Source organism: Salminus brasiliensis, chromosome 8, assembly GCF_030463535.1.
Source record: "Salminus brasiliensis chromosome 8, fSalBra1.hap2, whole genome shotgun sequence".
Classification (NCBI taxonomy): Eukaryota; Metazoa; Chordata; class Actinopteri; order Characiformes; family Bryconidae; genus Salminus; species Salminus brasiliensis.
The window spans coordinates 35,540,198-35,567,652 of record NC_132885.1 but is presented as its reverse complement, the minus strand read 5'-3'; the positions used below and the strand labels follow the sequence as shown (position 1 = coordinate 35,567,652).

The 27,455-nt window shown below is 39.6% G+C and overlaps 1 protein-coding gene across 3 annotated transcripts; it reads right to left on the bottom strand.

The window, feature by feature from the left end:
• Window positions 1-77: 77 nt before the first annotated feature.
• Window positions 78-25,398, bottom strand: il1rl2 (interleukin 1 receptor-like 2). 3 transcript variants are annotated; one of them, XM_072686469.1, is made up of 11 exons: window positions 25,296-25,398; window positions 23,857-24,007; window positions 17,955-18,171; window positions 16,125-16,302; window positions 15,841-15,988; window positions 13,464-13,526; window positions 11,795-11,930; window positions 8,459-8,601; window positions 6,258-6,392; window positions 5,682-5,828; window positions 78-1,548 (listed from the first exon to the last, which is right to left on the bottom strand). In XM_072686469.1, the coding sequence occupies exons 2-11, from the start codon at window positions 23,915-23,917 to the stop codon at window positions 1,094-1,096; spliced, it is 1,683 nt and encodes a 560-aa protein (XP_072542570.1). In that variant the 5' UTR covers window positions 23,918-24,007; window positions 25,296-25,398; the 3' UTR covers window positions 78-1,093. The 3 variants fall into 3 exon arrangements, with proteins under 3 accessions (XP_072542570.1, XP_072542571.1, XP_072542572.1); XM_072686470.1 differs by lacking the exon at window positions 25,296-25,398 and adding an exon at window positions 24,270-24,542; XM_072686471.1 differs by lacking the exon at window positions 25,296-25,398 and adding an exon at window positions 24,103-24,209.
• Window positions 25,399-27,455: the final 2,057 nt, after the last annotated feature.

Sequence of the window (27,455 nt, the reverse complement as noted above, 5' to 3'; positions counted from 1 at the left end):
TAGTATAACTGCTTTGGGACAATGTCTGTTGTTAAAACTGCTGTATATACAGACCACAGAAGCTGCAAGAAAACAGCTCAATTTCCTTCATATCTTTATTTAAAACCCATCCAAACCTCATTTGAGGTAGGAATACATAACAAAATATTGTACAAACAAATATGTACATGAAAATCTAAAAATAAAATGTACATGAAAATAATTAAACATATAAAGTACAAAAAACAATAAACCATGTAAAACACCCATACACAGTTAATCATTTACATTTAGATTCACTGCTATCAGCTTACAGCAACTAGCTAGCCAGCTAGTCTTTGTGTCCAACAGTCTACTATTCAATGAAAGTGTTTAACAGACAAAAGGGGCATAATATTGCCTACTACATCATTATAAATAGTACAATGTAATAAAAGACGCGTAACAGAGCAATATTGCTAAGACACAGACTTCTGTGATCTTGTAGTTATGCAGTAATGCAACGGAAGTCATTATTTGGGCCTGTGGGCGGTGGCTTGTGATTGCCCTGGGGAAATGTGAGGAAAGCCAAATTTAGCTAAAGATGTGTAGACCAGCTTGTTCAGTCAAGCATGTTTTTGGTGTGTTATACAGACAGAAATAATAAATGTTGTAGAACTCTGAGGAATGCACTTTCAAACTAAAGTTTGAACAGCGAGTAAAATGAATAAAATTACAGAGATATATACAATACTCTACACGAATATGTATACATAACACACAAACACAAACAACTTAAAATGTACCTGAAATTCATATCACAGCATGGGAGTATTACTGGCCATATGCCTACCAGTGGCTGACAGGTTTGAGTTAGATTCTACTGATAATTCAAGCAAGTTTTTAAATTTAATTCAATAACTGTGTAACATTTCAAAACTGTGCTCCAGTTTTTTGGTATCTTAAATCGTAAGTCAAACTGCTTAACAAAAGCTCTATTCTATATTTAAGGGACAATCTGATAACAAACAAAATGCATAACTAATAAGAAACTTTGGAGCATTATTTTGTGGATAGGCTTAGTGGATAAGTAAAGAACTGCCCTTATTATCACAGACAACAATGGTAGGTGGCTTTAGACCACAGCACTTACTTTACCCTTCTGCACTAGAGGCATGCGGTAACGCAGCTGCTTCCAGAACTTTCCATTAGGCTTGGTGGTGTAGTCTTGCTTCCAGCGCAGTATGCCTTGAGTACGCTTGAGATAGCGCAGTGACTCTGGCAGCTGAGCTTCGTCCACCTCTTCTCCCACCTGGACCAGAATGACCTGCAGACCCCCTTTTACAAGGGCATCATACAGACCCACCCACCACTCGTAAGGGCCCCAGTTCAATTCATTTGTTTCAGCCGGATCAGAAAGATGTGGATAAACCTCTGTTCCATTATTGTTTAAGCTCAAGTGTTCAGCAGACATTTCCTGCATAAGTCCCTCAGTGGCACTGTATGTAGGCTTTGTGCAGGCCTGAGATGAAAGAATGATTATTAACCGTCGACACTTGCCAACTGTCTCAGCAATGACGTCAGGAACCGCTGGAAAAAACAAAGCATTAAATGATTTAAAATGTTATTTTGGAAGATTTTTTGTAATGGTCCATGTTCCTATACTGCACATGTAACAAAAGTAAAATCTATATGTGTTCAGTTGATATATTTACACAAAATGTATCTCAGTATATAATGTATAATAGCCTGTTTTGGTGCTGAGCAGTTCAGGTTGGGACACCCCAGGTTGGACTGTAAAACCTTAATTTGCAGTTCATAAGAAGCCCACCAAGTGTAAACTGATATGTTCTGGACTCTTTATAAGTAATTGCACTGTATTAGATTTTGCTCATGGTCAATTTTGGGGTGAATTATACTCCTGCACTTATTGCTAGCATTACACCACATGGTTCACTCAGTCATGCTTAGTCAGCTTAGCGTGTTCTTTTATATTGTTTTCATATGAGGAGGAGAGGAGGGAAGAAGAGGCAGGGGCTAATTGCCAATACTGTATTATTTATGTTACCAGGTATGCAAAATATCATTGTTTGTGAATGCGGACCACGCTAGCTGAGGAGGAGAACTCGAGAAATTTGGGCTGGAGTTCTGGGGGGCTTCAAGCTGATGGGACCTGAAGCCAGACCCCCCTTTGCCAGGTAGCGGTTGAGTATGATTGGATGATCAGGAGGAGCAGGGGCGGTGGTGGGGTGCAAGTTTTCGTCATGAGAACAAGAAGGGAGAGGAACGATTTTATAGTGTGTAGTAATGGAGGGGAGGAGTTTGGGCGTGGTCCTTCTCCCAAACTTTCAGTTATTACACAACTCCATATATTATCTTGCTATCTTTGCATCCTCCCTTTTAACTTTTATTCTACATGAGGAGGAGAGGACAGAAAAAGCAGGGGCAGAGGGCTCACTGCCAATATTGATGGCTGTATTATTTCTGTTACCCGAATAAACCTGAAAACACAATGCAGACTTTCTTTACTGGTGACAACAATATCAACATCCACCAGTAACACAAACATAAAGGCCTTCATTTAAAAACATTTTACTCATTGGTATTAAAACAACTGGAATCAAGGGTTAAAATGCTTTTACCTTAAACTAGAAGTAAAAACACAGGGTAGCCAATCAGAACAGATTTCGTGTGAATTTTGTGTATACCTGCGTTACAGTGTTGTAATGTGTAGCTATATTATTGGTTAGCTTGCTAAGACTTTTTTTCGACTCTGTTGTTTGGGAAAAAAAAGCTAGTCAATTTTCTCAGAAAATCTCAAGGGCTATCTTTGCTGTTGTTTTGTGAACACAACCTATACAACCATTATCGCCGGAGATTTCAACCATGCAAATCTCCAGTCAGTCCTCCCTAAATTCCATCAGCATGTGGACTTTGCCACGAGAGGAGCGAACGCGCTGGACCTTGTTTACACAAACATCCCCAGCGCATACCGGGCGGAGCCCCGCCCCCACCTCGCGTTCTCGGACCACATGTCTGTGTATCTGACTCCAGCTTACACACCCCTCATCAGACGCTCCAGACCAGTTCAGAAGCAGGTGAAAACCTGGCCGGCAGGAGCCATCTCTGCCCTTCAGGACTGTTTTGAGTGCACTGCATGGGACATGTTTAGGGAGGCTGCGACTGAAGGCGACTCTGTTAACTTGGAGGAGTACACAGCATCAGTCACTGGCTACATCAGCAAGTGTATTGATGATGTCACTGTCTCCAAGACCATCACCACACGCCCAAATCAGAAGCCGTGGATGACTCCTGAGGTGCGTGCGCTACTGAGGACCCGCGACTCGGCCTTCAGAGTGGGTGACAAGGCGGCCCTAAGGAAAGCAAGAGCCAAATTGTCACGAGCCATCAGAGAGGCAAAGCGCACGCTCAGAGAATCCACAACCACTTTAAGGACACAGGTGACACACGGCGCATGTGGCAGGGCATCCAGGAAATCACAAACTACAGGACAATGCCACCGTCCTGTGACAGTGATGCCTTCCTCCCCGATGCCCTGAACGACTTTTATGCACGGTTTGAGGCACGGAACAACACGTTGGTGAGAAAGACCACACCCAAGCCGGACGAGCATGTGTTGTGCCTGACTGCAGTGGACGTGAGGAAAACTCTGCGCAGAGTCAACCCACGGAAAGCTGCAGGACCAGACAACATCCCCGGCAGAGTGCTCAGAGAGTGTGCAGACCAGTTGACAAATGTTCTCACGGACATCTTCAACGTCTCCCTGCGCAGCTCCACTGTCCCAACGTGCCTCAAGACCACCACCATCGTCCCAGTGCCAAAGAAGTCCACGGTGTCCTGCCTCAATGACTACCGTCCCGTAGCTCTCACGCCCATCATCATGAAGTGCTTCGAGCGGTTAGTCATGAGGAACATCAAGAACCAACTGCCCTCTTCATTGGACCCCCTGCAATTTGCATATCGCCCCAACCGCTCCACGGACGATGCCATCACCACCACCCTTCATCTCTCCCTTACCCACATGGAGAAGGACACCTATGTCAGAATGCTGTTCATAGACTTCAGTTCAGCATTCAACACCATCATCCCACAGAACCTCACCAGGAAGTTAAGCCTGCTGGGCCTCAACACCCCCCTCTGCAACTGGATCCTGGACTTCCTGACAGGAAGGCCCCAGTTAGTCCGGTTCGGGGACAGCAGCTCCAGCACCATCACCATGAACACTGGGGTACCCCAGGGCAGTGTACTGAGTCCTCTGTTGTTCACCCTGCTGACTCATGACTGTGTTGCGAAACACAGTTCTAACAGCATCATAAAGTTCGCCGATGATACAACTGTGCTGGGTCTCATCAGCAAAGGCGACGAGTCAGCATACAGAGAGGAGGTGCAGCAGCTGACAGACTGGTGTACAGTCAACAACCTTCACTGGAATGTAGAGAAGACCAAGGAAATGGTTGTTGACTTCAGGAAATCAAGACCGGACCACTCTCCGCTTAACATCAACGGCTCCTCTGTGGAGATCGTTAAGAGCACCAAGTTCCTTGGTGTCCACCTAGCGGAGAACCTCACCTGGTCCCTGAACACCAGCTCTACAGCCAAGAAAGCCCAACAGCGTCTCTACTTCCTCCGAAAGCTGAGAAAGGCCCGTCTCCCTCCACCCATCCTCACCCTCTTCTATAGGGGAACCATAGAGAGCATCCTAAGCAGCTGCATCACTGCCCGGTTTGGGACCTGCACAGCCTCTGACCGCAAGTCCCTCCAACGCATTGTGAGGACAGCTGAGAAGATCATCGGAGTCTCTCTCCCCTCCGTCATGGACATTTACACCACCCGCTGCATCCGCAAAGCAACCAGCATTGTGGATGACTTCACCCACCCTTCACACAGACTGTTCTCCCTCCTGCCATCAGGAAGAAGGTACCGCAGCATCCGGTCCAACACGACCAGACTCTGCAACAGCTTCTTCCCCCAAGCCATCAGACTCCTCAACACAACTCAACTTCCGAACTGATATCTTTCTGGTACGTGTACACTCTCCCTCTCTTTCCAACCATTTACCCCAGATAACATGGGAAGCATTTTTTGCACAGCATTTGCACTAATAACTTTACTACCTCACTGGACTCTATTTATTGCACATTGCACCATTTGCACACTACCGTCATTATTTATTATTCTCTGGTCTGTACTGTGTTGTGTTGTCTGTCCGCACTTGTTTGTTTGTGTTGCACTTGTGTCTTGTATGCACTGTCTATGTTGCACCATGGTCCTGGAGGAACGTTGTTTCGTTTCACTGTGTACTCTGTATGTAGTTGAAATGACAATAAAACCCACTTGACTTGACTTGACTTGACAACCACCTAAACAGGCACCTTACTGGATCCTACATATAGCTAGCTGACCAGTAATATTTTTATGGCCAGTAATCTATTTGTTGGTCGAATGTGACAAAGTGTATCACCTGCTTCACCGCAGGCATTTTCACTTGGCATTTTGTTCACATGAACCTTCAAGTAAAAAGCATTTTATCTTCAACTAAAATGTATTAAAACTAAAAACTATTGTGGGTATGTTTTTTCTGTAGAAAGTTCCACTTTCAGAAATATCATAGGTTGTTGCTCAGCATTTGTTGCTCATTTATATGCACCCTTCATATATATGTCCTCAGGTGTGACCATGAATGTGTCTGACTGTACATGTACCTGTTCCAGGTAGTTCATCCCGACTGCTAATGAACAGCTTGTAGCCAAGATGATCCTCCATGACCTCAGGAAGGGTACGCAGGGCAAAGGAAATGCTTTGGTAATTTCCATGGAAGTAACTGACATAGGCATCATATAGCTTCCCATCTGTAAAGTTCAAAAACAACAAAACAACGTATTACATAAACAAGCAGTGTTTAAAATAATGTATTTTATATATGTATGTATATTACTGACCCTTCTGAGCTTTACATTTGTCATTTGAAGACCACACTACCTATGCCATATCTGCAGTCAAAGCAACATAATGTAGCATAATAATGTAGTTTACCTTAAAATAATAATATAAAACAATAATTAAACCAATTCAAGGCTTATATAAGTGCCACATACTTTTATGTATTTTGTCCTTCATTAAAGTAATAAAGCATTCTACATTCCGAAAAAAAAACATTCAGAAAAAATGTCTCTCTAATGAAGAAGCAAAAAATCAGAGACATTCTACCAGAGATCCTAACCAAAGATTATCTAAAGTTAAAGTTTACTTATATTAAACATAAAAACTGCATCACTCACCACACTGTCTTTTTAAACAAGGGCTGAGTTTCCTGTAAGCCAGAACCAGGTCAACCTTAAAGAGATGGACCATCAGCAGACCCAGTGCTAGCACTACATAAGCAACAAGCGCCACCACCCAATAACTTGGACTAGCTGTTAGGAATAACAGATTAAGATGCATTTTGATAAAGACAATTTGATTTAAAAAAAATTATTCAAGAAGAATATAATTCAGAAGAATGATTTATAGTGCTACTTCACTACTTCTCACTGAATGTACACACAACTTCTGTTTTTAAGTTAAAATAAAGCAGTCATACAATACTACCTGCTGAGCACGGATGTGTTTAATATATTGTAATTTTTAAATGTAATGCTAATTTTGTTCTGTATGTAAGAACGCATTGAGAATATAGTGTTCAAAAGTCAGACCACCTCTTTTATTTAATTTCCAGTAAAATCTCCATTAATTACAAGTTATTGCTTTTTCAATAGATATTTCTGGGGAGATCTTAAATCACTTAAATAAAGGGAGGTCAAAAGAAAACTGAAAGAAAATAGGTTCCCTATCATTTGTGGAAGACTTCGTAGACCATCAAACTGGCCCCATCAGATAAACAGCACTTACAGCTTTAATATTTAAGAGAATCTCCACTCCTGATTTTTCAGATTTGAAGTCAAGATGTTTCTGTGTATACATCCACTGTGAGAACATTCAAGACTCTACTTCCTACTGTGAAAGAAAACCAAAGAAGAAAGATCTATATATATATATATATATATATATATATATATATATATATATATATATAAATCAAACTGCTAAAACTGCTGTTCTTAAAGCAATGTCATTTTCTGTCCAATTCTGTTTAATCCTTTTTTAAGCACTAAATGGCTGTTTTCGCTGGAAATTAAATTAAGGATGGTCTTAGACAAAATGACTCACAGGGAGAGCACAGCACCATAACTAAGAAATATATAACAAGTAGTATTTTTGTTCAAAGATTCAGTAAGGTAAAAATTGTATGTTTAATCAGTGTGATATTTAAACTGCTGTGATACTTGCTGTTCTACTACGTACAATAACTATGTAAAATAAGCAGCAAAATAACCTTTTAGCAACTGCACAGTTTCTGTTAAGTCTGTAAAAATGAACTGTGTCTATGTGGTGAGTTGTCACATTTCCACTTAATACACTTTCACCTAGACTGTATACTATATTTTCATTTGTGGGAGAGATGTGCATGTTGCTCGTATTTAGAAATATTTTTTCTTGCTTATATATTTTTGAAATTATTTAGCAATAATCAATAAGTTATGTTGTGCCCCTCTTTCTCCTACATTAAACAATCAAGTTATCTGCCATTCTGAAGACTACCTGATTACAATGTTATGTGCTATGCGCTGGATGCCCTCAAGTGGTTTGGAGATGAACTACACCAATTGCAATTGTTGTTTATACAGCAGTAATGCTTTTTCCTGAGTGTATTTTTGTTGATGAAGGTGCTGCATTCACATATACTGACAACCACTAAGCAATCTATCAGAAATCTAATACTGGGTAGGGCCTGCCTTTGCAGTTAAAACGGCCTCAATTCTTTGTGGCATGTATTCAACAAGATGATCAGAAACATTCCTTTGAGAATATGGTCTATGTTAGCATGATTTTCAGGAGCACCTTCAGACAGACAATCTTCTCTCACATCCAAAAGTGACTACAAACTAGCAAAAGGATGTTGGGCACCCAAGGCTCACTGATGCCCAAGTGCAACAAAGGTTCTCCCATCTAAATCTACAGAAGCGCCACTGTGGCAAATTTCACAAATATTTCAGACGTAATGTGTTGCAACATACAGTGCATCACATCCTGCAGTGTCTAGGGTGTCTAAGTGAAGGGTGCACATATTTTGACCATGACTGTTTATGGGCCATGGATTCATTCTGTTAATGCCAGATTGTGATCCTACCATATATATGCCTCAGTAGAAATCAAAATTACTTCATTTACGGCGTTCAGCTGTACAGATTTTGGTAAGCCTGTGCCCAATGCAGCTTTCTATTGGCTGACAGAAGTGTAACCTGATGTGGTCTTCTGCTGTTGTAGCACGTCCACCTCAAGATTTGAGTGGTTACTATAGGCTCTCTTGGTATATACACACGTGTGTGTTTGTGTGTGTGTAAATAATGATTTGATGGGTGTATGTTTCCAAAACCCTTACCTGGAATAAGTGTTACTGTGCCATTGTGAAAACCTTTGGAGTTCAAGACTACACACATGAAAGGGATGTGTAAGAATTCTTTCTGAACTTCCAATATGGTAAGATTAGTGCTGCAATATATTGTACTGTCTTTCGTTGTACACCTACAATCAAACAAAAAATAAAATTTTAGCACAAAATATGAAGAACGTGTTGACGTTGAGGCAGTCACACTTTACATTACATTAGAGTCAAAAGAAAAGGCAGATACTGTGGATTTGTAAAACTGGACCATTATAACAATGCCTTCCCAAGTGCAGCGAACTGAACCTTTGATTTTTGCTGCAGGTGCTCATATGGGTAAAGTGTTTACACGTTTTAAAATGGAGCAAACTCAAGAAAACATTTAAATGGTCTGCACCAAATGTAGGTGTGAAATGCAAGACAGGGATAATAGTAATAGACTGAGGGTTTTTAATAGTTAAAAAGTCTGGTAAATCCATGCCAACACAATTAATTCAGTACAATTTTGATGTGTCAAACATGCCAATGTAGGAAGTATCCAGCATGTATTACTTTCAAATGTTTTACAAGAGGGAATAGAACTATGTGGGGCTACTGTAACAATGTTTTATGTGGTTAACCAGGTCCAAGTAGAACATGCATTTGGTTGTCTTCTCAAATTATAATAGCACACCCATGTCAAAGACCATGACATCTCAGTGGCCCTAATATAGCAGTATTTTGAAGCATTTAGAGTTGTGGTTGAAAGTTTGGATATGTTCTACAATAAACACATGATCAAAATTACACGCAGAAACACACAAAGTATATATAAATGCCCCTTTACTTTTACGTTTACCATAACCAGACACTTTGCTAGGTTGGACCTTGCCTTCAACTTGATTTCAACTTGATTTGGGAGAAGACTCTAATAGAAAGGGGGGGGAGGAGTTTATGTGGAGCTCATCTGCTTTTGTGGTAGGAAGCCAGTACCTTCCTGTGATATGGGTTATAATAATACCTTCCTGTTGACAGGGTTATAAGGGAGGTAAAGGGGTGGTGAAGGAGGTGTGCAGACTTGTTATAGACGCATGAAGGTAGAGATGGAATTTATAGGATGTTAGACTAGGGAAGAGGGGCTTCCTACTTTTGGTAGCCATCAACAAGCTTTAGGAAGAATTCTGGTTGAAAATTTGACCATTGTTTTGGCAGAATTTGTAGAGTAAAATCACTAACAGGAAGTCCTAGCTGGGAAAAGTTAAAAGACATTTAGGAACTGAATTAACTGAATTAATGAACTGAACTGCCAATCTAAGTGACACAAATTAAAAACTAGTAATCTAGTAATCAAATCCTTGTTTGTTGATATGAAATATGTAAATGTAAACTTTCAACCACACTGAAAAACAACTTACCACCATATATGTAAAGTGTAAACAATTACAATCAAACAATAGAAATCTTTTTTGCACTCAACAAAACACCCTAATGCACCCTAATGATAAAGTAAAAAAATGTGCTAATTTATTTAAAAGGTAAAACTAAAATATTGCATTGACATAAATATTCAGAACCTTTAAGTCAGTGCTCTGGCTGGGACCCTCAAGGACATTCACAGAGCTGTCCCTAAGCCACTCCTGCGTTGTCTCGACTGTTCATTGTTTTGTTGGAAGGTAAACCTTTGGCCCAGTTTGTGGTCCTAAGTGCTCTGGATCAGAATTTCATTAAGAATATCTCTCATCCTCAGCCTCACCAGTCTCTCTGCTATATTTGACACAGCCTATTTTCACACATTTAATGCAGGTATTTTAAGTGTATGGTTGCAAAGCTCATACAACTACAACATTTGTATTGAATTAATTGTGCTTGTATTCATTTACCAGACATTTTAGCAAGTACCCTCATTTGTACCAGAGATGTGTACGTTGTCTGTGTCTGTCATGTCTGCCCCTGTTGTCATGTCTACCTCTGTTTGTGTCTCGTCTGTCCTAGCCCCGTCTGTCTATTAGTGTTCCTACTAGTGTCTCCTTTGTAACCACGCCCCCTTGTTACTCCCAGGAGTTCCTTGTTATCATTCCTATAAGTACCTTTGTTTCAGCATTCCTTTGTCTGGTCATGTGCATGTCCATTTTATGGTTTGCTGACTTGCCCATTTGTGTGATTCTTGCATAGTTTTATTTGGTAATCTTAGTGTTTGTTTGGTTTCTGTTTGTTTAGTTTTATTTTCCTTAATAAGGTTAATAAGTCTCCTGCGTGCACGTCGGCCTCTGTCTCCAAGCTCGACAAACTGTGATACCTGGGCCAGATGTGCGATCCCTTCATGGTCTGCCTGTCGGGTATGTGTAGGATGTTAAGGAGACCTCCTCTACCCACAGGCGTAAGATTCAGCACATGCAACGTACTGGGGTCTCTCCCTCACCAGATGATTCTCCGTTTGAGAGTTGTGACATAATTGGGGGAGGGGGTGTTGCGGATTGGTACTGTTGGTCTTGAGTCTCAGGACTGGAGAGGCGAGGCTAACATGGTGCATGTCTTGAGGATCTTCCTTCATGGGATATTATGGACCTCCTCATGTCTGCGCCCTCTCGAACTAGAATAGTCTGCCCCGAATACAGTGTCTGCACCCAAGGTCCTGGCTCCAGTGTTTGTGCCTGTCTGTGCGTGCTAAAATGGTCATATTTATGTGTTTGTGTTCACGCCAGTTTGCGTTTTGATGGCTTGGCCTGTCTGTTTAGTTTGTTAGTTTTCGTGCTTGTTTGCTTTTCCTGTTTGTTCTGTTTGTTTCTGTTTTTAGTCTCAGTGTTTGGTTTATAGCCTGTTTGTTCTGTGTGTTTTCCTATTAATAAATACTACCAAATATTAATTTGAATATTGGGTGCCAATAATTGTGTCCAGTCAGTTTCTGGAGTTCTATGTGGAATGATATATAGACATAAATATTGGGACACCTGCTCATTTGTTGCTTCTTCTGAAATCAAGGGTATTAAGAAAAAGTATATCTAGAAAAGGCTTTCTTCTAGATTTTGGAGCTTTCTGTGAAAATGTTATTGCATTCAGCAACAAGCATGTTAGTGAGGTCAGTAAGTTGGATGATCACCACCCTATCCTATCCCCTACTCCCCAACTCATAGCAAGAGTAATAAATTGAGTACCATCTTTCCAAAGAACACAGTTGCACTGCTTCACAGCTCAATCCTGGGGGCTTTATACCCCTCTAGCCCATGCCTAAATACCCTGCGTTTACGTCAGTCTCAGAGCTCGACAAACTGTGACATTGTCAAACATAAACAATCTTGCTGTAATGTACTTGTGTAAGCATGGAAGATGTGCATCATTTTGCATTTTCATACTTACCCATTTTTAATAACAAAGTGTTTTGGGTAAGTGGAAGCATATTTATTACCCACAATCCAATAAGGTGTGGTAGGTTCTGCAAAATCATCTTCGTCAGTTCCAACAAATGCTTTACATTTTAGTTCATGTCTTGAGCCTATAACAAAAAACACAAACACTTACATGGACAAACATTGAAATATTGGCACCCTTGCACTTCTTGCACCAAATGCACCACTTTCCCCAGATATTTGTTGCTGTTAAAAATGCTTTGGTATTCACATGCTTATTTCTTTTGTTTGCATAAGAACAAACCAAAAAAATCTGATTTCATTAAACACAGAATTCTAAAAATAAACTATGAAAAAGCACAGGTCCTTTTTGGAACTTTCAATCAATAATTGGATTTTTAATTATGTGATGCACCATTTTGTTTGTGGCATAAATCATGAAAAGCTAATTCAATCTTTGGATCAACTGAGCATGGAGAAAAGAAAGAGCCAAAAAAAAATTAAATGGTGACTAAAAAACCTCAATCAACTTCCAAACAAATTTGTTGTCAAGTTGAGCTGCAGATACAAGGTACAACCATGTCAATTCATACTATCCATCAAGATCTGAATGAGACCCAGGAGAACCCCACTGTTGGCACAGAGGCATAAAAAGCCAGATGTACCTGAGGGAGGCTACAATCCTTCTGGGAGAGTGTCCTGTGTGACAGACCGCAATAGAGCTTTGTAGTAAATCATTCTACTTTTTACAGAAAACGAAATGAGATCTTCAAAGAAAATAACAGTCATTACATTATGGGTGTTCCAAGATGTTTTGGGGTTGATATGCTGCTTCTGAATGCACTGACTGTGTGTGTGGCATTATGAAATCTGAATACTTCTGGAGTGAAAAAAAGCACCCAAAATGCTTTAAGACAAAGAGCCAGAGAGTTCTGAAATTAATTAGTCCAAGTCTAAATCCTATAGAACACGTGGAGAGATGTCAAAACAGCAGTTGGAAGAAGACCTTTCAAATCTCAGAGAACAATTGGTAAAAGAAGAGTGGTCTGAAATTCCAAGAGAGGTGTAAGAAACTCATTCATGGTTACAGAAACTGACTGTTTTTAGCTATTGTTTCCAAAGGGTGTGCTACCAAATATTAATTTGAATATTGGGTGCCAATAATTGTGTCCAGTCAGTTTCTGGAGTTCTATGTGGAATGATATATAGACATAAATATTGGGACACCTGCTCATTTGTTGCTTCTTCTGAAATCAAGGGTATTAAGAAAAAGTATATCTAGAAAAGGCTTTCTTCTAGATTTTGGAGCTTTCTGTGAAAATGTTATTGCATTCAGCAACAAGCATGTTAGTGAGGTCAGTAAGTTGGATGATCACCACCCTATCCTATCCCCTACTCCCCAACTCATAGCAAGAGTAATAAATTGAGTACCATCTTTCCAAAGAACACAGTTGCACTGCTTCACAGCTCAATCCTGGGGGCTTTATACCCCTCTAGCCCATGCCTGACATCAGGCATGGTGCCAACAGGTTCATGTTTGCCTTCTGTAAACATTGTGCCTTCTGTAAGACAGCTAAAGCTTAGGTGTCAATGGACCTTTCAAAAGAATAATGATCCCAAGCATACCTTAAAGTCAACTAATGCTTGGTTTCAGAAGGAAGCACTGATACATTACTCACCAATTTGGACAGTATGAATGTCCTGTTGTGGGCTGAGCACTCTGGGTATCTGTGCAATTACACCTGTTGGCACAAAAAACATATTGAACCATGACTGCAAAAACAAAAATATATAAGCACAACAAGCACAACATCGAAATAATGTCCACAGCTATGGTCAGATGTTTACATACACTCACAATGGACATGAATGTCATGGCGATATTGGGCTTTTAATGATGATTCTTTGAAGCTTATTATTAGCCTGCTTTATCACTTCCAGTGCTGTGTGTTAAGGGTCACTATCCTGTTGAAACACCCAATTCCATGTATCAATGCCCCTGGCAGCAAAACAGCACCAGGGCGTGATGCTATGATCCACCTTGCTTAGCAGTCTGTACAGTGTTCTTGGGGATAGATGCCTAAAGTGTACTCCTTGAAGGTGTTGATTATGGAGCAGAGGATAGAAATTGGAGCAGAGGATACAAATCCTCTTGAACTAAACATCTGCCATCATTGTGGTTGAATGCAATCAACTCCTCACAGCTGGAGTCCACACACTTTTGGATGTGGTGTGCCCTATGAACAGCAATGATGTGTAAAGATGTAGCTTCAAAACCGGGCTTTCAAATATTTCTTTGTATTGATGTTTTTCATGTGCAAAATGAGTGACAATATATATTTAATAAAAAATATCCAAATGTTACATATAGCGTAACGAATATACATGCACCCACTTAGATTATTATTTCAATAGTGCTGGAAATATTGTTTTCTTGCCAAGGCCAGCAGCTCTTAACTTTCTGTTAGTGATCAACATTAATAACAGCATTTACACAAATACATTTACACATAATTGTCCTCTTGGAGCCCTTTTAAAATAACCACAGATTCCAACACTGCAAAACTGTAAGCCAGTGGTACTCAAATATGTAACAGGTTCAACTTATCAAAGTTGAAAGTTTAAAAAGGAAAATATGCAATATAAATCCCATGCATCCTGCAAAGTACAAAACGTGACTAAAGTAATATAATACCTGCTCATTCACTATTTCATCTTAAATCAAGGGTATTTTGGTCGTATTCTGGCAAGAAAAGCACTAGTGAGGTCAGAACGTTGAATGATCCTCCTCAACTCATCCCAGAAGTACTGAAATGAGTGCCATCATTACAGAGAACAAAGCTCCACAGGGGTGTCTACAACCATTTGGAGATATTATGTATGGACCAATAAAACTGCAATTTAGTGGGAGAAATAACACATTGTGTCTGTTACAAAGTCTTTAAACTTGGAAACAAAAGGTGAATTGGCCAGATTGCACGTGATTATTTGTGAGAGTGCTGCAGTGCTGCAGTGGCTTGATGTAGTTAATTAAACTAGTTGATTTGTGTGGTCCTCCGTGTTCTGGGGATAGTGAGTGAAAGCGTTCAGTTTAAAGGGAACTAAGTAGTGAGTAGTCAAGTATATCACTACACAGGAAGTTGACAGTGCAGTTTGCTCGTCAGTCATTGTGTGTCTTGTGTTAAAACAGCTGGCTTGTTCCCTTATTTACGCAAAATAATTGTAAAAACAATGTCCTCAATGTGTGTTTGTCACAAATGTTACATACATAATGTAATGTAGTTCATTAGTTTGCTAGTTATCTATTAGTTGTTGTTTTTTGCAGGGCATTTCAAATAAAGGGATTTACCCAACTTATTTACACAATTCAACCTTATCATCAATATCATGTGTGTGTAGGAAATATAGTAGGAAATGCAGCTCATAAGTGGACTGAAGTAATTTTTCTGAAAAGAATGGAGGCAGTAATAGGTAAAAAGTGGATGCATTAAATACTGAAATCGTTTTATATTTAGTTGATAAGACTTCTGTGCAATTATCTGTTAAATAAATGTTTTCAGCATGTACAACAGGTGCTGTTATTAAGCTGTAATGGCTGTTTTGATTTTTGCACAGTACTGCACAAATACACTTCTCAACATTTAGACTTCTAACCCTTATTCTTGTGTATTTAAAGGTTTGCAAAGGGGTGGAAAGTTTCCAATAAATTAAGGGGAATTAGGTGTACTGTACATATACTGTACATGTGATGGAGGAATGAACATGTGCATGCATGGGGTGTGGTCTCAATAGCCCTTCAGTGTAAATTGTACCATGTCCCTGGGATTAAGAAGCTACTTTGCTATTCAACTATTTTGGTATCATATCTTATTATTTTAGCTAAGATTATGCTTCAGTATATGTTTACCAACTATATGTAAATTTTTCACCTTTAGCTTTGAATATTCCCACTTTATTCCCAATATTTCCCATAATTACCCATTAATTACCGTTGATTCCCATGGTAAATTTCCCAACTTTGAAAATTCCCAGAATTTTGCAACCCTATGTATTTACCTGGAGAAACGGACAGTTGAAAGATCTGAGCAGCAGTGTACAAATTTCCTTCATGGGTAAAATTCACTAAGCACGTATACTCTCCGCTATCCTTCTCATCAACATTCAAAAACCGGAGAAGGAAATCCTTGCTATGATTGCTGCCGTCCTAGGCAAAGGGACAAAGACATAAAATAAATATATGAACATAAAGCCTACAATGACAAGAAATTAACATTAGTTAATTTAAGCCTGTAATGTAGATTGTTTATAAGATGGTTAACCAAATGTCTGACAAAGGATACCTTTATCCAGGTCACACGAAAACCAGGGTCTATTTGGAGGATTTTGCTTATGTGGCCCAAGTCACAGCTGAGGAACGTAGATGTACCCCTGACAACGTGGCGTGTCACTGTTGGAATTGTCCAATTGGCCACGGCAATGGAAAAGACTCTTTTGGTGTGATTGCTACTATTGTTGTACCTGGCACATAAACAAAAGAGAAAAAGACAGCAGATGGGAAACTGAACACATATGACAGCTTCTGCACCATTCACTCCAGCCAATAAACAGTTGGGTGGATATATTAAGGGAACACAGAAAGTACTGTTTAACTGAAACTGTTGAGTTGATTTTTTGTCCAAGTAACATTATGTACAGTAGGTTGCTAGGTTCTTGAAACTGGTAATGCCAGGTTCGATCCCTGGTGATGCCGCAGCCATTTGTGATCGGGAGTCTCAGAGACCAGAACTAGCCTCACTCTCTCTGGGTTGGCAAGATGTCCCATCTTCTCTCAGTCACTCTGTGAAATGCTAGATAGTGTAGCATTTGTAAGCTGATGTTAACAGCAGAAATAGTTGTACCTCAAGCTGTACAATGACTCCGCATCAGTTTGTGTGTGAATTATATAGAAGCCAATGATCAATTATAGATAAATAAATAAATAAAATTCCATTCAAAGTTCAAAAGGTTAAGAAAAGTCAAATAAATGGCGTTTTCCGCTACCATAGCATAACTTTGGTTTTAGCACTGTAACAGTGTTACAGTGATGCAGTGTAAGATTGTTTGAAAACACCATTTGTACTATTCAAACTACATAACTCAATCTTTTGTAATCGTGAATGTTTAAGTTGTTGTGGTTTGCACACTACACGTCTGTTCAACAACAGCAAGTAACAGATTACGATCGTTCCAGGAAAAATCACAAACGAGTCTGTCTGCTCTTGTTTAGAGATAAAAATACAGAAGAGACTGAGGATGACGCGATACTGTGCGTGAGAAAGGGGTTTTTTTTTATTCCAAAAAACATGGATCTGGATGTCCTCAAAAAGCGAGCAGTTAAATATGTTTGTGCGAGTCCTTTCCCTTCTTCCTCGGCTTTCCTCACTCCTTGCATTCTCGTTGGCATAACCAGTCATAACCTGGTTGTGACACTTTTCATACTACAGGATTTCAATGTCAGGTCTAGATACTAGATATGCTAGATACAACCTGCAAGCCAGTCGAGACACGTCTTTGAACAATTCACACATAGCGATCTAGAACTGATTTTTGAGCCCCGAGCAAAACCGATTTGCCTTTGAGCTAATGTTTTTTTCGGTGACTTCCAAAACCTGTTGATGAATCAGGGCTAACATTATGTAGTGTGCATCACAAGGTCTGGTATGTGTAGAAACCTGTGTTCCCAGGACCAGTCTGATGCTGATTGGTGGCTCTCCAGAGTTACAAGTTCCAACAACACCATATTTGTCGGAAGTAGCAAATGCATTTTTACCATGACCAATATTTAGGTGTTGATAGGCTTTCTCTAATGTGCTAGGTTTATGTACATTTTGGGTGTGTAAATATAATTAGGCAGAACAGTTATGAAACGGTTTCAGGCTTTTGGAATTGCCCTGTTTTACAGCTCTGTTTTGATTATGCTGGATTCTCATTTGAATGAGGAATTCTCATTTGAATGAGGAACAATGATCAAGGTTCATGGTTAATCATTTCCATGTGACAAACATAATTCAATAATGCCAATGTAATAGTTTTCCATTCTTAGGTTATCATGCTGTATAAATCACATGGGGGTTGAGCATCTGAGGCTGAAACTAGGAACCACTATATTTTTGCCAGAAGTGGTTACATACCAGAAAGTACAAGAGTAGTTTCCACTGTGTGAGGGCTCCGCAGGGAAGAACCACAGAGATTTTTTTATTATCTTTATTCCTGCAGGAAGACTGTCCATATCAAAGTTCAGCTCCTTTTCTGAACTCCACCTTACTTCCACATTTTGTTCTTCATGTGTACACTCGAGTGGAAACACGTGACCTGCACTGATCTCTAGTTGATTTGTCATCTGGTACCCTAGAGAAAAGAGAAGAGTTGATAAAGGTTGCTGTATAATTCTCAACTTCAGTAATCGAAATTTGTGTGGGTTACTGCCAAAAATAACAGTCAAAATTCATTTTTACATTTTCAACATCTTTTCAAGATTTATATTAAGACAGATATATCCACATAAAATCTGCTTTGAGTTGCTGACTTGTTTTGCGCCTTATTCAAAAGGCAGTCCAGACGGAAACACTGCTTATAACCTGAACATTAATGGGCATGGCTGAACTGCTGTAGGATAAATAGGTGGATATATGTAAATGTGTTGATTTGTTGTGACATCACTGAAACAATGAATTCCAAACGAGTTCTTATACCAAAGCTTAGTTTAAATAGAAGGTACATTTTGAAAATTTAACACCGTTTGGGTTGCTCTTTATTTGGTGGCTGAATTCACTCCTTCCTGCTTCCTGGATTGCATTGGGTGAAAAAATACAACAAACATTTTGCTTAACAATACCATTAAGAGAACATCAAAGATTTATCACTGTCCTAAAAGGATATGTCCTAATTAAACTTCCAGCATAATTACATAAATGTAACAAATGTAAGTTGTAGAATTTTGTTATTACACAAATGCAACAATTTGTGGAATTCCCCTATTTATTTACTCAATTGTAAAAATTTGTGATTCACAAATACTCAAATGTAGCAATGTAAGTTGAAGATTTTTGATTTGTTATTACACCAACAAGTTGTGGAACTCCATCATTTTAATTACACAAATGTAATGAGTTGTGGAATTCCAATATGGAATTACGCAAAAGGAATGCGTCCTCTAGTCTCCATTAGATGGGCGCCACAATCTGGGTTTCGGGGACTATGTTTGTGGCCGTGTTCAATAGAGGAGGGAGTTCCCACTGGTGAGAGAGAGCATCGGGTTTGATGTTCTTCGGGCCCGGTCGGAACGATAATATGAAATCGGATCGAGTAAAGAACAATTCCCACCTGGCCTATCGTGGGGATTACTCGTCAGCGCTTTCAAAGGGGCTGCCACGGAGCCAAAATTCCTCACAAACCGTCGGAAGAAGTTGGACCAGGAAGTGCTGGACTAGGCGTACAGACGTTGGCCTGGGTCAGTTTTCCACTGCCTTGATTTTGTCCATGTGCAGGGTGCTGTGGGACACGACAAAGCCTAAAGTGGAGATTGTCTGTGCATGGAACTGTGATTTCTCCAGTTTGATGAACAGTTGGTTCTCCAGGAGCAACTGTACAACCCGCCAGACGTGGGCGACATGTTCGTCTACGGACGTACTATAAATGAGGATGTCATTTATAGGACCTAGTTGATGTATTGTTGGAAGATGGTGGGCTTGTTCATCAATCCGAATGGCATGACAAGGTTCTCGTAGTGCCCAGAAAGGGTGATGAACGCCGTCTTCCACTCATCACCCTCTTTGACCCTGTCCAAGTTGTAGGCACTGTACAGGTGCAACGGGTAGCTCTGACACTACACCTTTCCTCAAGGCGGTTATTCACTCTTTGGGCCAACTCAATGAGTCGATTGAGGGAGGTGGGACGGTAACGGTAGGCCAGCTCATCCTTGAGCTCCTCACTGAGACTATGGTGAAAGGGTGAAACAAGAGCGTTGACATTCCATCCACTTTCTGCCGATAGCGTGCAGAATTTGATGGCATAATCAATGCTCATTGCCATCTTACACCCCATCAACAGTCTATTTTCATGCGAATATATCTACGTTGATGGGTGTGCTGATCTCAAAATGAGGTGTGTTCAGGTAAATTTCAAGAGTATTGCTATCTTGGCAACGAACAAACAGGTGTGCTACTGACTGAAAACAACCTAGGCAGACGTTAACAGTCAGGCGTTCATTGCTATCTTGGCAGTAAATTGTCACAGGTGCGTGCCCAATGCATATACACCCCGCTTGCTACACACACATGGACACGTAGCAGTGCACAAACCCATAGCGCGTGCCAGTTTTTAAATACATAGCAGAATTTATATTTGAATGTTTTGGAAAAGAACCATTTTGAATTTCTTTTTGAAAAGTCAACCTATTTTACAAAAACACTGCTTCACTTACACACTTATATGACTAAATACACTTGAAGTGGAAAAAACTGAAGTTTTTTTTTGACAATGTATGATATATTGTTATATACATGCTGTAAACTGTATAGATCTAGTGTTTTTTCCCCCCATTTTATAGTCAACACTATCTGTAGACTTAGTAAACCTTTTTTTATGAATGGCTATTAAAGTTTAGGCTAGGTTCACTAACTAATAACAAAATCATAAGACCATACATTACTGTTACTTTACAGACATTACAGAACTGCTGTATAGAATCCTCTACTATTATAGAGAAGCAAACATCAACAGACCAAGTGGAAACCAAATGCTAGTCGTGATCCCTGTATGATCTGAAGCACTAAACTGCAGAGTAACTGGCACATTTGCAACCTTAAATGCAAGCCATCAGGACTGCACTTTTAAACCTTGTTTTTTACTATGCTAGTAAATAAGCGCCCCCCAGCCCGTGGGTTATGAGCCAAGTGTGGGTATGTAAAATCAGTAGTTGAACTCACCACTGACCTAATTTTCATTTTGACAGTTGCTATAGGCAATTGGTTGAGGTGATAGTGATATAACACATCCAATGTATTTCTTTTTTAATGTTACATTTAGATTTTAGCTATCCCAGCTTTGCACCTACAGACAGATGACCAATTAAAGGAAAGGTATCATAAAGTGTCAACATAAAGTGTCTTTGTGAGATGTTTGGCCACCACCACCCCAACTTCACACAACGTTTTTGGTGGCACCTTTGTGCTGCAAAATCTGGAGCCTTTATTTTTCTCTGTACAAAAAATGGCAGAGACAGTATCTAATTAGTCCAAGAATTTCCATTGATCATTAGTGTGGCGACAAGTACACTTTTAATGCACAGTAACATAATAAAAACATTTATCATACTTGAGTTGGCTATGGACCTCGTCCAACATCACTACCACTGCGTTAGCACGGCCCACCTTGCTTAGAGGAAACTAGCATTACTTTCGCGAGACACTTAAAAGCCAACTGCAGGGTTTCTGTATTAAACGTTGATTTGTAACAGCTGTGCTGGACTATCTTCATGATCTTATGACTTTGTATTGTATTTTATGCCAGTACCACGGCTATAGCTACCCGATGTGCTAACTGCAATTGGCGAAGTTATTACACACTTGGTCAAACAGACTTGTTTAAGTTCCAATATTTGGAAATATTCCAAATATTCCAGTATTTGGCATACTACATCTGTAAAATGGCCTTCTTGGCATGGTTTGAAACGAGTGTGATTTATGCATGCAGATTATACAATGCTAACAGATTCATTAGCCTAGGAGTAGTGCAATTTTTATGAAATGCAGTGCACTTCCTGGTCCTGATTTAGCTAAACAACAAATGGAAAAATAAAATGTAACCAGTCTAACAGGTCCGTATTAGACCATTTGGCCCTGCAGTGGAATAGCATGCAGTCAAGCCTGCATTGTTCTCTATGGTGTACGCCACAAAGGCACCTGTCCACTTGTGAAGAATATGGTGAAGGATGAGTAATCTGACCAGTGCCTGTGGTTTTTACACCCCTGATCTCTCAGTTGTGTGCTTGTCTTTGTAGTGAGGGGTTATGCACTGTAGCCCTACTGTAACCTCCCTCTATATGAAGTTGTGAACGGACTGTTGAAATGTTCATACACCTAGTACACTGAGACATAACTGCGTTTCTGTTTTTTCTTACATATCAGAGAACTGTCACTGAACGTCTGCTTTGCATCTCAATTTACAGCCTTGTTTACTAGAATCTTTCCCATAGATCTTAAAGGTGCCATGGAATGTATTTAAGATATTAAGTATTTAAGTTGTTCTTTGTAAAGGTAAAGGTAAAGGTGCACATATTGTATAAATAGTGAGTGTGTGAGACTTTGGTTGGTGTAAAAAATGCCCAGATGCAGTTTTGGAACCCTGTTATTTTACCTCAGAATAAAACATGCTAATTTTCCTGTTGTGTTGGACTCTGATTGGCTGATTTGTGGCACCCCGACGGCTTACAGTGGGCTTTGTTTTTATCACTGTAACTATAATACTATAATTACATTTGTAAGTATTTCCGAGTCATACTCAGAAGTAATAGTGATGTTGAGTGTTTCTGTCCTCCCTGTGAGGTTAGCTAGCTTAGGGAGATTGTGATAGAGTAAGCATTTAGCCTAGCACCCACGTATCACACTTCCCTTAACTTTGCTTACTTATGCGACACAGCACTTTTAAGTTCCCCTTCCCCTTGAATGTGGTTAGCTCAACTTATTTTTTTTTGAGAGAGTGAACACTGGAAAGAAGAGATGGTAAAAGCTGGTCATCTAGGAACATCACTTTGCTCACTGAGTCTGAGTTACCCCTCTGCAAACACTGGCATAGGAAAAGCTGCAGTCACAAGGCCTGATTCACATAGCAACATGTTTTTCAGTATCTATCAATATCAGAATCTGTAGAGGTGATTATCCCACAAAACTGACTAAACATATCCAAAACACCATATTCTACCGAAGTCACCATTGCGTTTTACTGTGTTTGCCAGTCTTGCTAGCTAGCTCTTGCTAGTGGGCTGGGTGTATGTAAAATTTGGGAGCATAAATAACATGAGCCAAGACTGGTGAGTAACAGTTTTGAGGTTCTGATATTGGCCTGTTTTACAGCTCTGTCTCCATGAACCTAACTCTCATTTTTCAACTATGCCAATGTAAATACAGAATTCCATTCTAAAGCACCTTTAATACAGATATAAGTCACCATCAATTATTGTTTCCTCTTTCTGTCTTGATTTAAAGGTCAGGTGGGATGATTGCAGCATCTTATCCACAAAGACCTGGTGTAACTGCAGGTTTTTTTATTCCTTATTTTGATATACATTTTTAGGGCTTAACATTTTAAAATATCTAACAAGAGGATTTCTTTTGTCAAAAAAGGCAGGGCAATTTAACTTCTAACCTTTTTTCCTGCTGTTTGTAAATACAACCCTTTAAAATTTAAATCAAATGACAATTGTACATCTATATTATTATATAAATTATTACTATTTTATTCACTCAAAGTTAGCTATGATTGTGATGATTTTGTCCGGCCAAATTTAGGTTTAGTTGGGCTAAAGTTGCATCCTGAGAGAATTTACTAGGACTATACTTCGGTTTGGACATAATTGTGTTCTCTACTCCAACCGTATTAATCACTGGTCATTTTCTTACCACAGGATCAAACACATCAGTTATTGCCAGTGTTTTTCTTCTGAATATCTGTGAGTGATCCACAACCCAAAAACATTATGGAAGGGAATGTCTTTAAGAAAAATGGTTGTTAGTCTTGCTCTGTTCTGTCTAAAATAAAATAAGAATAAATAATAATATTTCAGAAATAAATTATTTAGTTTTATGCCATTTTGTTTTCATTCAAGCATGTGGATAAAAAAGAACCTTGCAGTTAGGTTTTGTCATCTCTAAAAATAAATGTTGTATGACATCATAGAAGACCAACACACTTTCGTTCTCACCACCACTTCCACCATTTTGATTATATCGCTGAAAAGGCGCGTTCATCCAACAATTCCCTAAGAAGTAAAACAACATTTTGTGAGGTTCAGTAAATACTGAAACTAAAGCTTACCTTTGATTTGTGCGGAAAGGGTGAGAATCAGCAACCACTGGAAGGGAAAGGTGTGAATCATGTTCTCCGAACTTCAGCTGAAAGATATGACGCGGATTCAGTGTCTCGTCTGTTTTTTCTTCTACTCAGGGATTGTTTAGAGCCTCGGAGCCTGGAAAATATACATTGAAATGTCAAGCCGAAGAAAGTCCGTCGAAAAAAAAAACACTTCTTTCTTTCCAGAGATTAGGAGGGAAGTCACTTTACCAATAAGGGGTAGAGGAGTGACAGGAAACCTGGACTTTCCCAACAGCTAGACCTATTCATTTTAAAACTGTAGACCTACATTCGACTAGACCACAGTTCGCGTTATGCTGAACTAAGCCCGAAATAAATTCCACTACTTGACAAGTAAGTTCGTAAAGTAAACTGACCCAGTGAGTTCCTGAAGTAGATCTTCGCGTAAAATAAAGTTACTGTGGATTAAAGTACTAAAACATCACCTTACAAAACCCACTCTCACATCGTCCTGGTCATAAGGACTGTGTAGTTTTAGGTTAAAGACACTGTCTACCGACATAATTTTCTGTAATCGAAAATGAATTGCCACAGGACTATCACACAACTTAACGTGGCTTTATAGAGTAAAACGACATCACGGAGCATCCTATTCCTCACAGGCTCTTCACTGTGTGCCAAACACGTTCTGGCCACCAAGAGGTGAGAGGAACTTGTAAGCTGTTGCTCATACATAAGCCAAGTTAGCTAAAATGTGTACGAACAACAAAACATCTAACTTTCACAGAAGCTACCTTGCTGATTTAGTCTTTATCAGTCTTTTAAGGAAAACATTTTCAATGCCTTCCAGACATACATAGATTCAAAAGGCATTTTAACAAATCCACAGGTTTTACAGATTTTCCAGGATACGTGGTAACCTTGTTTTTATCAAGCTGTAAGCGTCTCAAATGGCTCCATACTCCCTATATAATATCGTGCTCTACAATATTCAAGCACTTTTAGGGCACTAAACCTAAAACAGGTAGTTGTGAAACCTATGACTGAATCCCAAATTGCTTTCTATTAAAGCACAACCTAGAGAAAATTCTAATAACTGCTGTTATCCGCATTATTTATATATATATGTGTGTGTGTGTGTGTGTGTGTGTGTGTATTGTATATGCGTAAAAGTATATTCCTCACTTTTTATAATATATATATATTATTTGTTTCCTATTTATTATTTATTAAGGTTTAAGTCATAAGTATTATTTATTATAAAGTTCTTTTAAGTAGACTAGTAATATGAACTATAAGTAATATATTTAAAATGTAAGTGTTAACCTTACTGTTCTAGTCTTCATCTATGTTTTCATGCTAGTTGACTATATCTGTTATTTAAGATATAACAAAGCAACTGTGTAAAATATTGAAATAAATCTCTCCTTCATATGCCTGACCTGTTCCAGCGTAGGTAGATGGATATATGAGCGATGCTCCCTGCACAGCTCCCACCTCAGACTGAGCCTTCAGCTCTTGCACAACTTTTCACAGTTTTGGGGTTTCCGTCACCTCCCTTAAAAACATTTTCCTATGAAGAGGCAGCAAATATGCTGCCATTTCATCTGAATGCGGGTGAGGAAGCCTGCGGTTTTGTTTTTTATGAAACATCTACAAAAAAAGTAGCTGTGTTTTCATCAGAGTGTACACTCAAGGGGGAAATGGGGAGGAAGTGGGTCGGTGTGTGTGTGTGTTAGTGTGTATTCCCTTATTACAGAATGTACACTCAAGTACTTTATTAAAGACACTATTGTAATACATACAGTGGGGCAAAAAAGTATTTAGTCAGCCACTGATTGTGCAAGTTATCCTACTTAGAAAGATTAGTTTTTTTCATCATAGGGACACTTCAACTATGAGAGACAAAATGAGAAAAAAATCCAGGAAATCACATTGTAGAAATTTTAAATAATTTATTTGTAAATTATGGTGGAAAATAAGTATTTAATCACCCTCAAACAAGCAAGATGTCTGGCCTGTAACTACTTCTTAAGAAGCTCTTCTGTCCTCCACTTGTTACCTGTATTAATGGCACCTGTTTGAACTCGTTATCTGTATTAAAGACACCTGTCCACAGCCTTAAACAGTCAGACGCCAAACTTAACCATGGCCAAGACCAAAGAGCTGTCGAAGGACATCGGGAAGAAAATTGTAGACCTGCACCAGGCTGGTAAGAGTGAATCTACAATAGGCAAGCAGGTTGGTGTGAATAAATCAACTGTGGTAACAATTGTAAAAAAAAAATGGAAGACAAACAGGACCATTGATAATCTCCCTCGATCTGGGCTACCATCAGTAACACACTACGCCGAGAGGGACTCAAATCCTGCAGTGTCAGGGGTGTCCCCCTGCTTAAGCCAGTACATGTCCAGGCCTGTCTGAAGTTTGCCAGAGAGCATATGGATGATCCAGTAGAGGATTGTGAGAATATCATGTGATCAGATGAAACCAAAATAGAACTTTTTGGTAAAAACTCAACTTGTCGTGTTTGAAGATGGAAGAAGAATGCTGAGTTGCATCCTAAGAACACCATACCTACTGTGAAGCATGGGGGTGGAAACATGTTTTATGGCTGTTTTTCTGCAAAGGGGACAGGACAACTGAAAGAATGAACAGGGCCATGTACCGTAAGATTTTAAGCCAAAACCTCCTTCCAGCAGTGAGAGCATTGAAGATGGAACGTGGCTGGGTCTTCCAGCAGACAATGATCCAAAACACACCGCTGAGGCAACAAAGGAGTGGCTCTGTAAAAAGCATTTCAAGGTCCTGGAGTCTGTGTTGCCCAGCGACAGCCCCAAAACATCACTGCTCTAGAGGAGATCAGCAAGGAGGAATGGGCCAAAATACCAGTTACAGTGTGTGCAAACCTGGTGAAGACTGGTGGAAACGTTTGACTTCTGTCATTGCCAACAAAGGTAAAAAGTACTGAGTTGAGCTTTTGTTGTTGACCAAACCATTATTGACCACCATAATTTACAATGTGATTTCCTGGAACTATGATGAAAAATACTTTTATCTTTCTAAGTAGGAGAACTTGCACAATCAGTGGCTGACTAAATTACTTTTTGCCACAACCTCAGCTTGTTGACATTTGTGATTTAATTCCTGCTGAGCACATCTCCTGTTCTATCACATCCCAAATGTGTTCTACTGAATTTAGTTTCCCAGTCACCAGACTCATTGTGGTGTTTATGAAACCAGTTTGAGATGACAAGGTCCATTTTCATGCCTGAAGTAGCCGCTATGTAAACTGTGGTCATGAAGGAATGCACATGGTTAGCAACAATACTAAAATAGGCTGTGGCTGTCAATGATGGTTTATAGGTGTTAACAGGCCTAAAGTGTGTCTTTCCCAACACACTTATACAACCCGTTATACTACCTCGACCACCCTGGACTGTTGACACAAAACAGGGTGGTTCCATGAATTCATGCTGTTTGTGGCAAATTCTGAGCCTACTATCTGTGTACCTTAGCAGAAATCCAGATTAGTCAGGGTAGTTAGCCAGTCTTTAGCCGCTCAGTTCTGGTAAGTCTGTGCCGACTCTAGCCTCTAGTTT